Source organism: Gadus chalcogrammus, chromosome 9, assembly GCF_026213295.1.
Source record: "Gadus chalcogrammus isolate NIFS_2021 chromosome 9, NIFS_Gcha_1.0, whole genome shotgun sequence".
NCBI lineage: Eukaryota > Metazoa > Chordata > Actinopteri > Gadiformes > Gadidae > Gadus > Gadus chalcogrammus.
Genome location: NC_079420.1, coordinates 18,406,765 through 18,421,771, shown reverse-complemented (window position 1 = coordinate 18,421,771; position 15,007 = coordinate 18,406,765). Strand labels below are relative to the sequence as shown.

General features: G+C 42.4%; 3 protein-coding genes across 5 annotated transcripts; 2 read left to right on the top strand and 1 right to left on the bottom strand.

The window, feature by feature from the left end:
• The first annotated feature begins 3,604 nt into the window (after nucleotides 1-3,604).
• On the top strand, nucleotides 3,605-7,098 carry dnaaf4 (dynein axonemal assembly factor 4). 2 transcript variants are annotated; one of them, XR_008896488.1, is made up of 9 exons: nucleotides 3,605-3,869; nucleotides 3,969-4,116; nucleotides 4,261-4,394; nucleotides 4,501-4,690; nucleotides 4,915-5,057; nucleotides 5,456-5,568; nucleotides 5,652-5,805; nucleotides 5,882-6,033; nucleotides 6,148-6,238. XR_008896488.1 is itself a non-coding variant. In XM_056598572.1 (9 exons), exons 1-9 carry the CDS (start codon nucleotides 3,747-3,749, stop codon nucleotides 6,261-6,263), a joined length of 1,227 nt encoding a protein of 408 aa, XP_056454547.1. In that variant the 5' UTR covers nucleotides 3,605-3,746; the 3' UTR covers nucleotides 6,264-7,098. The 2 variants fall into 2 exon arrangements, 1 of the variants encoding a protein (XP_056454547.1); XM_056598572.1 differs by having other exon boundaries at nucleotides 5,928-6,033; nucleotides 6,148-7,098.
• utp4 (UTP4 small subunit processome component) lies at nucleotides 6,476-13,475 on the bottom strand. Of its 2 annotated transcripts, XM_056598567.1 has the most exons (18): nucleotides 13,354-13,475; nucleotides 12,986-13,150; nucleotides 12,589-12,777; nucleotides 12,419-12,503; nucleotides 11,975-12,064; nucleotides 11,148-11,359; nucleotides 10,697-10,868; nucleotides 10,436-10,527; nucleotides 10,202-10,298; nucleotides 10,001-10,065; nucleotides 9,783-9,905; nucleotides 9,123-9,276; nucleotides 8,831-8,937; nucleotides 8,609-8,704; nucleotides 8,241-8,426; nucleotides 8,029-8,139; nucleotides 7,291-7,413; nucleotides 6,476-6,989 (listed from the first exon to the last, which is right to left on the bottom strand). In XM_056598567.1, the coding sequence occupies exons 2-17, from the start codon at nucleotides 13,142-13,144 to the stop codon at nucleotides 7,297-7,299; spliced, it is 2,055 nt and encodes a 684-aa protein (XP_056454542.1). In that variant the 5' UTR covers nucleotides 13,145-13,150; nucleotides 13,354-13,475; the 3' UTR covers nucleotides 6,476-6,989; nucleotides 7,291-7,296. The 2 variants fall into 2 exon arrangements, with proteins under 2 accessions (XP_056454542.1, XP_056454541.1); XM_056598566.1 differs by having other exon boundaries at nucleotides 6,478-7,413.
• Nucleotides 13,476-13,478: 3 nt separating this feature from the next.
• chtf8 (CTF8, chromosome transmission fidelity factor 8 homolog (S. cerevisiae)) lies at nucleotides 13,479-14,967 on the top strand. The gene is made up of 3 exons (XM_056598573.1): nucleotides 13,479-13,755; nucleotides 14,135-14,258; nucleotides 14,588-14,967. The coding sequence occupies exons 1-3, from the start codon at nucleotides 13,643-13,645 to the stop codon at nucleotides 14,849-14,851; spliced, it is 501 nt and encodes a 166-aa protein (XP_056454548.1). The 5' UTR covers nucleotides 13,479-13,642; the 3' UTR covers nucleotides 14,852-14,967.
• Nucleotides 14,968-15,007: the final 40 nt, after the last annotated feature.

Sequence of the window (15,007 nt, the reverse complement as noted above, 5' to 3'; positions counted from 1 at the left end):
TTGAATGGAAATCATATTTCAGTCCACAAAAACCTCATTGTTTTATCAAACTTTTAAAACTTATAATATTATTTAATAATTATTAATATTATAATAATATTCAATCTACAAGTGAGAGCTTTGTCAATGGTCTCATTATGATCCATGATATGATCAATGAAGTACAATATCATCTCTGTAACATCAAATGACATCAGAAACATTTTATTACATTGTGACAGTAAACCTTGGCTGTTAATCATCGGTGTTTAACTTATGTACAACTTATCTTGCGAAGTCTTTATCTGAAATATAAAGTGTAATAAAAAATCCATGCCAAAGAATTTTGCTTCCACAGAAGAAAGCTTAACAAAGGGATACAATTGATGGGCATGCAGCACCATCTTAAGACATAGCCGAGCTACAGGGGTGTGGTCGTTAGTTTCAAGAAGACTGTGGTATTTGAAATAACAAATCCCATAACCACAACCAAAAAATCTATTTATTAATCCATTATTTGTGGGTAGCTCACTCACGCATTTAGCCATGCCAATAACAAATGCACCAATGCCATTGTGATACACTTGAGATGGTGTCTACTAAATGGCATTTATTCTTATAGATTGATACATCCTCAGAGGGAAACTCAAAGACGAATTACAAAGCTGTTTGGACAATCAAGGTTTTTAGCTGCTTTTCCACTGAAGACCTGAACTAAGTGTATGTGTAAGATTACAAAGTTCAGCCAATTTCAAACAGGACATTATGTAAGGCGATATTGTTTGGCTATTATAATTGATTTTGTTTAATGTAACCTTTAACATTCTCATTAAATCATGTGTTCCTTAAAACATGTAAGGTTAAAGCTAGGGTAGGGAATTTATTTAGGATGCATTTCTAGTCATATTTCTTGTAATTCTCTTACCATACCGACCATAAAGAAAATAAGGATATTCAATATCACTGGCTGTCCATGCCCTGCCTTAGCTTTAAGTACTTGCCTGACATGTGTGTGATGTCCCTGTTAGACAGAGAGAAAGAAAGAGTGGGAGTAGGAAACATAATGCTTGTAAAAAGAAAAATAACATCTGATGTTATGCACGGTCTTCTTACACTGGGACATAGGGCATATTTCTCACCAGCCGGGCTTTGACCTTGGTTGAAGATGAACCTCTTCTCTTCCTCTCAGATAACTTATCTGAAGTGAACGATGTGCTGGAGCACAGTATGTGTGTGCAGATTGTGACCTATCTTAAGCACTCATCTCATCTCGTCTCATTTATCGTCAGTCCACCTCACCCCCTGCAGTGTTCTTTTCCGTCAATAAAGATGAACCCATTTCACATGGTGGATGTGCTGAAATCGTTCAATCGTCCAAGTCAAAATATCTCTCAATGGACATCACAGCCCGATACACTGATTCATATTTGTCTGAAGATGTATTTTCATCAACGTTTTTTTACACATATTTCAAATAATGAATCACTGTACATTTTGACAATTGTCTTTGTAATACTTGATTTTTAACTAGTGTCATTTGAGACACTTTATTAGAGACTAGTGTTATGAGGGAAAATTTATTTGGTAATACTGTAGTGTCATATTTAATCTTGGATCCAGCATTCCTATGATGATAAAGCTGAACTTTTGGGGGGAGACGGCACAGAGCATGAACCGGAAACCGGTTTTCGTTCCGGAGGTATTCTACGGAAGACAAACTCATTCACATGAGTGGATGAAGCTTTCAGAAGGGGATTTTAATGAGCGTATATCAGTGGTCAGCCGACACGGTGTGGATTTGAAACCTTTACCTACACTTATTTGTAGTTTACTACTGCGGGCCAAGTTTGTGTTTACCAATTGCACGCTTACGGATACCAGCCGTCAGCAATGAACACCTCCATTTCTGAAGTACAGAAGCATAGGATACAGTTAGTTTATGTTTATTTAGGATTTTACAAGATTTTACTTATGACGTTAAGTGACTCTTATGTCATAAGACACACTTGGTTTGTGACTAGTGTCATATGAGAAACTGATTGGTTACTAGTGTTATTGGAGACACTTGATTGGTTCCTAGTTTTATTTGAATGTGAATGTTTCCGATCCCACACCTTTCTCACAAAACGTCATCAGCAAACCTTTCAGAGTATGGTGGGGATATTTAGCTCAAAAAGTACATGGCTTCCCAATTCTTTATCTGATTTCTTCTTGCAATGTCATGGTATGATGCACTCTACTCAGGCACAAGGTGAACGACTTCCATCAATAATTTACCACAATGCTGATTCTTAATTCTCAGTCTTATCCTTCCAAATCTGCGACAGGATTCCTTTTCCAAGTCATAGTTCTGAATTAAAAAGGAAAGCAATTGGATTATTCTTTATCAGAATGGACTAACTTGACGGTCATATAGAATAGATTTATTCGGTTCACCTGTCCTCTTATTATCATTTTTAAAGTGTGATTCAACTAGCTGTTCATCTTCACTTCCCTCTCAGCTGTGATCCTCTTGGCACCGTTTCTACATTCCAAGAGGAGGTCATAGCAGCAGGCTGGACGGGATGACTGTGATAACTGTCTACAATAGTATGCAGTATTTCCATCTCACTTGGATTTTTTTCCACTAATGTCTTGATAATCACGGATACTGTAGGATAAATGATTGTAAGAGAGTAGTAGACTAAGAGAAAGATAATAAGTCTTACCTTGCTTTATTACTCTTACTTTATTATGTATTTCCTGTATTCCCGGCTAATAGATACCAGTCCTATGCCAATGGTTCCCATTGTAAAGGCTGATTGTGGGGTCTAGTGCACGGGACATGTGTTAAATGAAAAGGCTCAGATTGACCTTCAGTTCTTCTGGTCTTTAAAACACTGTCATATGATCGCCCTCTAAACATAAACATCCACTGACCATTTCTGTGAGGTGTGTGTGTGTGTGTGTGTGTGTGTGTGTGTGTGTGTGTGTGTGTGTGTGTGTGTGTGTGTGTGTGTGTGTGTGTGTGTGTGTGTGTGTGTGTGTGTGTGTCTCTAATCTCTAATGTAGTCATGATGCTGTAAGAACTTCTAATTTAGTAGTTCATTTGAACTAGATATTAAATCCTTCCCCAGATTTCCCTTATGGCAGCTACATGATATAAATTGTTTCGAAACCAACAAGCATTTACAGAATACCTTGACAAAGCCCAACCCTTTAGCGCCCCCTGTCGGAGCGTCACGAATTACCTACGAATTATAAGGCTCATTATTATAATGTAGAAGATATATACGAAATATATACGAAATATTGTAACAAATATGTAAATATTACACATATAAATAATATATATATATATATATAGATTCAAAGATTCAAAAAGCTTTTATATATATATATATATATATACATATATATATGCATACACATGACACGAGATCCATCAGCAACCCCACTCCCATCTCTTCAAATCATCGACAATATAAATAACAAAAATATTATTCAACCCCCTGACAGACGAACACGCTTGCGCGCTCACAAACAGAAAGACAGACATGTCACCATGGCAACGAGACGCAGTTCGCCAATAATCTAGAACTCTTCCGTCCTCCTCCACCCTCGTAGCACCTCATAGCCTTCACTTGTCTCAAACGCAGCTTGCCATCGAGACTTGAGTTCCCCCCCCCCCCCGCCAAGTCTTTTGTTAATTTAAATACCTCCGCTCATCCCTACAATTGGGTGTAAACTTCTGTCCGTTCGCTAGGCTCGATAAGCACCGCTAAAACATGCCTTTAATCGTGAAAGATTATACCTGGACGCAAACGGAATCGATGGTTTACCTACGCGTGCCTTTGAAAGGGGCTACGGCTGAGCACGTCGACATACTCTCTACAGATGAGTATCTCAAGGTAGAGCTTGACTGGACACGATAAGCGAGTCATTGTTTGTGTTCATAAAGTATTGTGTTGTGTTACCCGTCATCTCAACGCGACCCCACGTATCGACAGGTCCACTTCCCACCGTTCCTGTTGGAGGCATTTCTATTTGAAGCTGTTGACGAAGCGAAAAGCACAGCCAAGATTGGAAACGGAGTAGCAGTCATCTCTCTGCCGAAAAAGATCCACCGACTATGGGACCACCTCGTTTTAAGTATTAGTAAGGAAAAAATGTCCTGATGTACCTGTCACCTCAACATACTAGTTGTGAACTGACTTGGGTTTTGGCTGTTCTGGCACCCATATATGCATGACAAGACGATCTGACACATATCTATATTTTTCTCCATTGAATACGTTTCAGATGATAAACAGACGAAGAAAGAAATTCGAGAAAGAGCATTGCAGGCTCATATGGAAAAGACTGCGGATGGCCGCAAAGAAAAAGCTGTGAAAAAGCAACAAGAGAAAAAATATGCCCTGGAGACGATGATGAAGGTAGTGTGATGAAATGATCAAAAATGTCATTATTTAAGAGAAAGTAAACTTTGACCTGACTCTTTGTTATCTATTTACATTTATATCATCAACACGACTATGCCAGCTTGAACAGGAAGAAAGAGACTTGATTCAGAAGATGAAGGATGAAGAACGAGAGAAAGCAACAGCAGAACTTGAGGGATGGAAAAAAAGACAGATTCAAACAGCTGTGGAAAAACCGCCAATCAACCTGACCAAAAGGGATAAAGTTCAGACCCTACACCACGCTTCACGTGGCTGCAGTGTCAACCCTGGTGAGCATATTTCTGTACACTTGTTTTTTTAATAAAAATAGTATTACAACAAATGAAGAGGTTGGTATGTGTCTGCTATTTCCCAGAAACTGCTATGTTGCCCATTCTCCTAAAATCTGATTCTTTCCTATTTTTGTAAATTAAACCAAGGTTACTTTGATTATTATTTAGCCTATTATTGTTGTCCTTTTGTTAAACCGTACTCATCATCTTCTTACCTGCAGGTCCGACCTCCTCCAGAGCAGGCAGCAGAAAAGAACAAGTGGACCTACCTGCGCCGAGGTCTTCGGGAACGATCCAGATCAAATTCACACCGAGGGTGTTCCCCACGGCCCTTCGGGAGTCCCGGGTGCCAGAAGAGGAGGAGGTATGGCTTTCCTTTGGTTCTCTCTCTATGTCCCACGTTGCAGAGAAAGTGGTCAATTACTAGTTTGATCAGAACCAGTGAGTAACCGTACAGTTTGACGACTGTATAACCAAATGAATGCTACATTAAAACAGGAAAAATGACAACATACCGCCTACCTTTGGAGATTTAAAAGCGGATCACAAATCAGCTCTGGAAAAAACTCTCTTTGGCCGCCGTTTACACTTGTCCCCGGGATATTTTCTTTCTCCCTCCCTCTCTCTTTGCAGAACAAACTTGGTATACATGGCCCAAACAACATTTACAGCTGTGAAAAAACAAAGACTAGCATCCATTCTCTCCACCTATATAAGGGACCTGCTTATGTTACGCTAGACAAAGCTCTTCTGTCCTAACAGTGGCTTAGAAAGCAGGCTGAGGCCAGACGCGCAGGAAACACAGAGCTGGCTGCTGAACTGAAGGATCTCAGCGATGAGGAGCGGAATCCAGACTGGTTGAAGGATAAGGGCGAGTAAGTACAGTAAACATCCACCAGACATCTGGAATTGGTATGGTTTTGTCATCAATTAATGTTATAAACCGGCTTTTGTTTAGCAAATACTTTGCAACTGGAAACTATCAAGGTGCAGTTAATGCATACAACCTGGCGATCAGGCTGAACAGCAAGATCCCAGCCTTCTACTCGAACAGGGCCGCCTGTCATCTCAAATTAAGAAACCTCCACAAAGCTCTTGATGATACGTCAAAGGTGCGTATCAGACTCCGCCATATGGTCACATTCAAAAAACATCTAGCTACATGAAAAATATGTGAAAGGGGCACAGGATTTGAAGAGGAGGGTGGTCCAAATAGCCATGATGTGCTCCTCAGGCCCTAGATCTTCTGACCCCGCCCGTAGCTGACAACGCATCGGCCCGAGCAAGAGCCCACGTGAGGCGGGGCACTGCCTTCTGTGAGCTGGAGCTCTATACCGAAGGTAGGAGAGACTCCTTAAGTGCTCCATCAATAAGCTCTTTACTGATCCACCATACTAGGAGACACTGCCAGCCAAGGTCAAACTTTGACTTTGTCATTCGTATTTTTTTGACAGGTCTTCAAGATTACTCGGCAGCTATAAAGATCGATCCTCAAAACAAAGTCTTACAAGCAGACGCGCACAGAATCAGGCAAATCATTCAAGGGTGCATTACAGGCCCTGAAAACTAATTTCTTGTTATCCATTTAGGCAACACTAAAAACCATTTTAAGTGCTCTTTGAAATTGAACATGAATAATTTTTTTTACTATGTAATCCGTGGGGTTTTGGATTAGTATTCTTGGCATAGTAGGTAGGTCCCTTGAAGTGTAATCCCAACAACTACGTATACAAAACGCATCATTGGATTAAGTAACTAAAACAGAAATGGTTGTATTCATTTGATTTTGGCATGACTTTTTCCTGATTTTGTTTTACTCCTACCTTCAAAACATTATATATCTTATGACACATTGAATCTTCAATCTTGTTAAGAACCCTGGGATTCAGAGGCAAATGTCCCTTAAAATGCTGCATTAATTATTCACTAAAGATACAGAAAATGTGTGGAACGAGCCGAGCAAATGTATGTTTTGTTCCCTTTGTTTAACCTGCTACTTCAAAATGTGTCAGCCTTTAGATATCAGAGGGGGGGAAATAATCAGTATGAAACACTTCTGGAAATAGTTATATTTATTACATTAGAAATCTTTACAAAGCATGGGAGTGGGAGTTTGGGACACCGGTAGCATAAAATCGCTAGTATTGAGTCGACTTCAATAACCTCTATTAAAACATCCTCATAATCAACTGTTGTGTGTAACTCAATCTGCCCAGTCCCAAAGTCAGGCCTTGTTTGAGATGCACTCATGGGGGCATCTTATGGCCCTACACATTAGATGTCCGTGATATAGAACCTGAATGAAAAGTAAAGAGAAAATTTGGACTCAGCCCGGGCTAGTATGTGAAACAACACATATCTTTGTTCTGATTAAAAACACCATTGAAGTCCTTGTTATTGGGCTTTTCTTTCAGCAAGTGTCCACGTCTGCCACCATGACTGCATTCAATATACACATACTAAATAGGACAATAGCCACCGGCCTCGCTTGACCTTGCCAACAGCTTTTAGGACCCCCCCAGAAATGACTGATATCGGCTGCGAGCAGTATTGACAGGGCTCCGATGCCACCAGGAAAACCAGCACGGTTATCTGACCTCGCTCTATGTGGCAAACTTCTTCTGTCGAACCGGTGCAGGTAACCGAGTGGCGATGTCCAGTAGGGGGCGCTCCACCACGACGAGGGAATGGTCCTCCATCAAGCCCACGCAGAGCAGGTTCTTAAACACAGACGGAAATACAGAGGAATTAGAAATGAGCTGTGTCTCAGCGCCTACGCTGCAGAAATGAGACGGTCGGACATTGCTCACTGTGGCCTACTGACATGTCACCAAGTTGTTTTCCCCCTTAGCGTGTGAAAGCGTGATGTGTGAAAGATCATGTTTGGCTTATTTTTACATTAGACAAACAGACGCAGTACACACAGTGCGATCAGTCACACTAGCTAGCATGGCTAATTATCTTCTGATTAAACATATTCATTTAGTTGAATAAACAGAAGGGTTCCCAATCTGCATCCAGCATCTTGAAAAAAAAAATAAGTAGATAAGTATAATGTTTTTTTTACATTTTAAGTAAAGTCAGGAGATGCTGGAAATGCCATTGCTAGGAGGCTACGAGGGACTAACCGTATCCTTGAAATTTCCTCAGAACGAGGGCTGCATTTCTTGGCCGCATTAGAAGCATTCTTTACCAGCCCTCGAGGAAATAGCATCCAAGAAATGCAGCCCACGGAGGCTGAAGCCTACGCTTCAGGACGCAGCTACAAAGTGTGAATTAGACCTGTGGTAACAATCAAACACGTCACACTGAGAAGGCCGAATGGATAGTCTTACCTTGAACATCTCACAAATCTTGAAAGCATGGCTGTCTTTGACCCTTGCAGCCTCATTCATAGAACGTAGTTGATTTTGATTGCACAGGTCAGAGTCTTTCTCCGGAAGTGGCTGTGTGCATAAAAGAGGTTAGGTCAGATTTTATGTTGTTGACGGTTAATTGAATCGGCAAGACAGTGCACCGCAGGAATCCGACGGTCGCAGACACATACCAGACTCTTGTCAATGATGCAGAACATGTTCATGTCATGCAGGATGATGTAGTCTGGGTTGCTGGCGCTGAAGGAGACGTGGGTGACGGGTGCGACCCTTTTAAGCCACGAGCCGTGAAGGCCCTTTTTCGCCAGGCTGCGACTCCACTCTGTGTACTCCTTCTGCTCCAAGGAGTACTCAAAGATCTACGGCCAGAGAAAAAGGGAGGCCGTAAAATAAACCCGCCGTTTTCTCCACCACCTCCTCAAGCTTTTGCGGATGCGTCCGCATTATCACCGTTGAGCAGGTGAGGTCGGCACCACTGAACATACACACGGCGTAGTACAACCAAACACAAGAAACCATTTGATGAGGGCAGAACACGTACCTTCTGGTCAGCGTGCACCATGACAACGTTACTGCCTGTTGGGTGAATGGCCATGGCACTAGGACAGGAGCCGTACACTGGGACCGTACAGTGGTACTAGACACAGGCAGGGACACGGGTAGGCGGTTTGATACATTTGCAATGGTAAGGAGTCAAAAAAGTAAAAACAAGTGGAAACAAGAATTTCCCGTTGCACCCATGCAGTAAGGCCCCCTTTCACACCTTGAGTTTTTTGAGGTTGTAGACGTGGACCTCACAGTCAGAGTTTGCGGTGGCTAGCCACTGGCCGTCATCGCTTGTGGACATCAGGTGAACCGCCTGCTTAGAGACTTCAGGTGGAGGTGGTGAGGGAGAAGGGAGGTAGTGGGGTACAAAGAACACAACTAGTTATGCCAAACCAATCTCAATGGGATTGAACCACAGGACAGAAAACTTGAAACCGAAAGCCATTTTAAATTCCCTTTCAATCAAGTGGGTACTCATGATAGATGTGAAGTTAGTACGGTTGTCTCACCCGACTTGGGTTTGAGGGTGTGCACGTATTTGGCCTCCGACTTGCTAAGAGCAAAGACGAGGACTGATGACTGGCTGAAGGAAGCGAAAAGTCTGGAGGAGTCGGCGGAGAAGCACAGCTGGTTGGCCCAGCGAAGGACCTTCGGCAGCTTAACCTGGAAGGAAGGAGGAATAACAAAGGTTTAAGGGGTGTGGGATAGAACCTCACACGACTGTCAGGAGAGGACATTCCAAGCTTACCGCCTGGAAGTGTAGAGTATTTATAACCATAAAGCGCATCAGCTTTCATTCTGCTCCCATGTTCAGCAATTAGCATTTCCACTTCGCAGGTGTAGCAGAAGTGCATAATGGACCAGAATGTTTTGATTTTTTCAGTGTGGGGTTTATTTATGCTAGCTCAGCCCGGCGCTTCTGACACTTTCATTTTCAGCGGATCAATTTAAATGGCAAAGATGAATGAGAATGTGGCGCAAGAAAGTTCAGCTTTCATATGCACGCTGTGCTTTGAGCCTCGGAGATTACTCCCAAGAGGCACAGAGAAATGTAATAAAGATCCAAATAATGAGTGACAGCCTTGGAACTTTTACCTTGCACAACACCAGAGCAATACATGAAGCTCCACACAAACGGAGGAACCTTAGCAAACCGGTCCCATCTCTACCTTAGTGAGGGCGATGCTGTCGTTGTCATACTGGAGTTGGAAGAGACGGACGCTGGAGGCAGAGGCGTAGGCCAGCCAGCCTCCACATGGAGACAGAGTACTGCAGCAAATGTGATCATCGCCCTGCAAAGAACACGCGTACACACAGTGAGCTCACTGGTTTTAAGGTCAAGATTGCCGTTACAGAAGCTGGTTGCACACACGTCCTTGTCACACACCTTTCTCTTCAGGTGAATCAGTGCCTCGGGTTTCTTTGTCACAGATAGCTCCTCTCCTGGTATCCCTATAAAAAGGTACATTGATTAGCATATAGGAAGTATCAATCAGTACAAAATAGGGAATGTTTACACACCATACACTTAAATCATTGTCATCTATTGTTATTTATATGTATTCCAGTGTAAGGTTGCCCCACCCACCGTTTTCATTGCTTTCACCGAGTCGCCAGACCTCCAAGCGTTCAGGAAACTGGAAGAGCAAAATTCCTGCCTTCTTCCCACACGACACCAGGCTTCTCTACACGGACAACAGACCAAAACAGTCAAGGTTAAATAAAAAGCAGCCAAGAGAACAATACAAGCCATTGCCTAAAGTACAGTTGACGATAATTAGTTTTAACTTTGATATCAGATTCGCAGCTGGTTGGTACTCACATGTGGGAAGGTGATTTTGCAAGGCGCAGATTCCTTGCTACCCTTAACAACTTTCTCCATAAAAGGTCGGACTACCAGATGCACATCATTTCCTGTGAGAATAACAATGGAATAACGATCGTTATCTCAAAATTGAATTATTTAAACATTTAATTAATCAGAAATTATTACAAAAAAGACAAACGGTATCAAAATGTAATGGGGCGATCAATTTGACCTGATAATAACGATCCTAAGCCTACGAGCAGCCTCCCCACTGACCTCCTGAGACGGCGGCGGTGTCCGTGTGGACCAGGGCCCGGACGTCGTGCGAGTGGCTCCTCAGGGTTCGGGTGCGCTGCCACTCCTTGTCGGGCTGATCCAGGTGGGCTGAGATGAACTGGAACTGGACCACGCTGCCCTCCGACGTGCCCGCCAGCAGGCTGCTCTCGTCCTGCCCACGACACATTCAGAAGCTCAGCATGACGCCATGCATCAGCAGAGTGTGGTCGCTAATGAGGTTATCAACAGATCGGAAAAATAACTGTTTCTGTCCAAACGCATAAAACGCGGTTTAGTGGGGAACAACCGTACAAGATTATTCTAACCCTTATTCACCGGTAACTATTTCAAACGTTCTCGGTGTGGACCTCAACATGAAAAAACGAGAACATTTTAGCAGGATTTACGCCCCTTCTGCCAACAGAAAACGATGGGCCCCGTTCCACCTCACCCGGGAGACTGCCAGCGCCATGACGTCCCACTTGGTTACCAGGTGGGTGCGGATCAGCGTGCCCATCTGGCTGTCCCACACCTGGACCTTCCCGGCAGAGTCTCCGCTGATGACCGTGTTGTCGGACAGGAAGACCACGCTCCAGACCGCCACTTCTTTCTTCTTATTGGCCCCCGCAGCCCTATCCACCATCATCCTTTGAGTGGCGTGGCCTATAAGGTTTTTTGCAACGGTAAAGGGTCAGCTCAGGCACATGGGGCTGTACACTCTGACACCAACAAAAACTCAGGCACAAGTAGGCCTGTTTTAGATTTAAAAAGCAATCTAAAATGTTACCAAGCTAAAAAAAATATTTTTTCCACCAACTATGCAAACGTTCCTGCGTTCCTTTATACCCAAAGGTACTTGTTATTCAAAAAGGTACAATACTTAAGATCTGCCATTTCAAGCTAGCTCCAGTATTAATGAATATTCAAACACACTGCTCCTCATCCTTTCAAACCCACCCTCAAACAGTGAGCCTTGTTGAAAAATACTTGACAAAATACTTGTCAGAGCTAACCTAGATACCTGTAGACATTAATATGCGGCAACATGACAAATGTGTTTTAGCCCACATTTCCAACTAAAATGTTGCATATTATACCTTAAATACAAATCACATACTATTAGATTATTGACTGTACCAACACCGTCCAATTTAGTATCAACATCAACTCTACTCCATGAACAGAAACCGATGTATGCGGGAGATTGGACTGCATGTTCTTCCAAAGTCATTATAGTATACACTTTACCCCACTGTAATAACGCTGTACATGTCTCACCTGTGGTGACGTTAAACACACGGATCATGTCCATGGTGCCAGCAGCAATTTGTGTACCAGATGGATGCCATGAAAGAGATAGGACACGACCTAGGAGAGTGAAATAACCATCCCACATGTTACTACAACACCAATACAATGACAAACAGTAACCGTGCTTATGGCTGGAGTTCTCATCAGCTTGATTCGTTATATGTTAATTCCTATAACTATCAGCCCCATTAAAACGGTTATTAAAGGTTTGGATAGAGGCTTACAATACTGATTTTTGTTTTGACAATATTTGGTTGCAAAACCAAATAGCTCGACAGATTTCTTCGAATGAGTCTTGGTCATAAGACTGGACATTGTACAATATTTCACACTATTAGTTTGCTGATATGGATTTTCAATGCGTTTTTTCCTGGACAAAAAAAGATCTGTGCTTTTTATCCATCTACTTACTTTTCAGTCTGTCGAAGTTACTTTGAAACTGAATACTGTCTTCCACAAGTTCAAAGATTTTCACTGTCCCATCCTCACAACCGACCTAAAAAAGGAAGCAATGACAACATGAGACTTTCATCATTGTCTATGGCTAAAACAAGAGAACATCAGACCGTTACGTGACTAACCGCAAGTTGTGTCCCCTGACTGTTGCTGCTGATAGTCCAGACTGGTCCTCCGTACGCTTCCACGGTGTACTTCGACCTCAGGTTCTCCAGGTCATACTCCACAATCTCTCCATTGAGACCTGTACTGAACAGACGCTGCCCAGCCCAGCAGAGTGCCTCGACTGTCCTGCCATCCTTCCCCGGGATCACCTGCAGATGACGTTTGCATGTGAGCACTAAAGCACTACCCTTCCTGGCTATTCCTTAAAAGGTTATGCATCTTAATGTATTGTCTAATATTTAGAACAAGATCACTGCAAATTTTGACCCAAATGACCTGCTGTCATTTTGGACATAGTAGCATTTAGTGAAAGAAATATATAAATAATATGAATTGTCAGTGCATGCAAGTTCGCACCTTTTCTTGAAAGCAGTTGTCTGCGAAGTTGTAGATCTCTACTGTCCCGTCAGCACGAGCCACCGCGAGTCTCTCTGTGTGCACGTTGAATGCCATGGCACTGATGGCACTGGGCATGTAGTCGAAGAACCGCACCCGGTGCACTTTGAATTCCCCCATTGTCACCTAGGTCGGAAAACATACAATGTTGAGATTATTATGTGAAAGATACAGGGAATTTATTTAATTAAGAGTCGCCCTATAAACAAGCAGTAGGGTATAAGCTAGCTATTAGCAAAGAATAAACTTTTCATAATAAACACCTAGAGATTTAGAACAAGCTCTAGATATACGTAGCGATCTTATGTTGATATTTTAAGGGTACTCACTGTGTGTTGTTTCTTTATTTAGCTCTATAAGTATCCTTTTATTATTTCTACTAGGGGCACACGTTGAAAACAGTAGTGACCCACGTTGAGAGCCTTTGAACCGGATACAGTCGCCACTGTCGGCATCAAACGGAAATACGTCATGGAACTAGGAAATATGGACTGCTGGCGGGAAAGAAGAAATATAAGCATATGTAAGAAACAACTAAACAGTTGTAGTGTTACATTTTGATGACATTTTGTTTCGAAAGCCGTTCGGGTTGAATGCTAATAGATTCCATGTTATTCAATGCAATGCAAAAATATTGTATTGCACCCAGTCATCTTAAACAACGCTGAACACTGGCAAACATCTAAACAAGGGTCGACAACCGATAGGGCAATGGTCCAAATAATAATAAGGTAGGTGGTGACAGACTATAGACGTATTATAAGAGAATTATGTGTTATTATAGGCGTGTTTTACGAAGACACTAACACAGAACATTAAATATTTTGGAAACATTATATTCAGTAATTGTAATTGTTAAATTATTCTTTGCATTTTAACATCAGCCTACCAATTAGTTAGGCAGCATTAATAAGGCATATTGTATAAAATGTGGGATATAAACATTTTGGCTTATGTATCGTGGTATTATTGATCATTCATATATATTCTAGCTGCATAATAGCATTCATGAATGCATGCAGGACTCGACATAGCCGGAATCTAGTTAACTTGTTTGTTGGTTGTACCAGGGCTTATGTACTCATCCTCTTGTTCCACCTTGTCTTGTAGAAGCAGTGTGGGCAGTGGTGCCGCTGCAGAGTGGCTGCTGGTTGAACTGCAAGGTGAAGTGGTATCTAGGCAGAACTCTGGTCTAGCAGGGAATGCCATGGGGGATCTGCTCTACACTAAGGAGGTATGTAGTTAGTAAGAGATGGACAGTAACAGTATCAAGTGTCCAGCTTGGTCGGGAGGGATTCCGGCGTTGTGTTAATGTATTGTTAACCATATTCAGACTGCAAAGTCAGGTAAAACTAATGGATGTTGGAAAAGGAGTCAGTGGTTTTGTCAGGCAGAAGGATTTCCCCTTAAGAAGAATTGTGCTTTTATTCTTGAAATGCACTTTGTGGTCATGGCCTAATTGTTGCATCATTCAAAACGTGGTTCTTGTGGTGGGATCGGCATGTCTGCACACAATCGTACATTCACTGGATTCATATATGTTGCTCTACTTTCCTCCCCCAGGGTATTCCTGTGCTTATAGTCGGCCATCACATCCTGTATGGTAAAGTGGTCAAACTGGAGAAGCCTTTCGCCGTCCTCACCAAGCTCCCTGGTCACGCACAGGACGCCGCCAGCCATGACGACAACAACCAGGTACCCATGGAAACCGACAGCCAAGGAGATCCTTCCTGCACCTCCTACTCGGTGACAGCCCTTATCAAGAAGAAGCTCATTTTCAAGACGCGGCCCAAGCCAATCATTACAAATGTGCCTAAGAAGGTGTAAACCAAGAAACTGTTTTGTGTCTGTGCACATACCTGGTGTGGTGGGTATAAAATATGAATAGATAGATCTTTGCAACACATCTAATAAAGTAGTTGAGGTGCTTTTAAGTATTTGCACTCTGCTAAACTTTTATAATATAAAAGTTTAGCAGAGTGC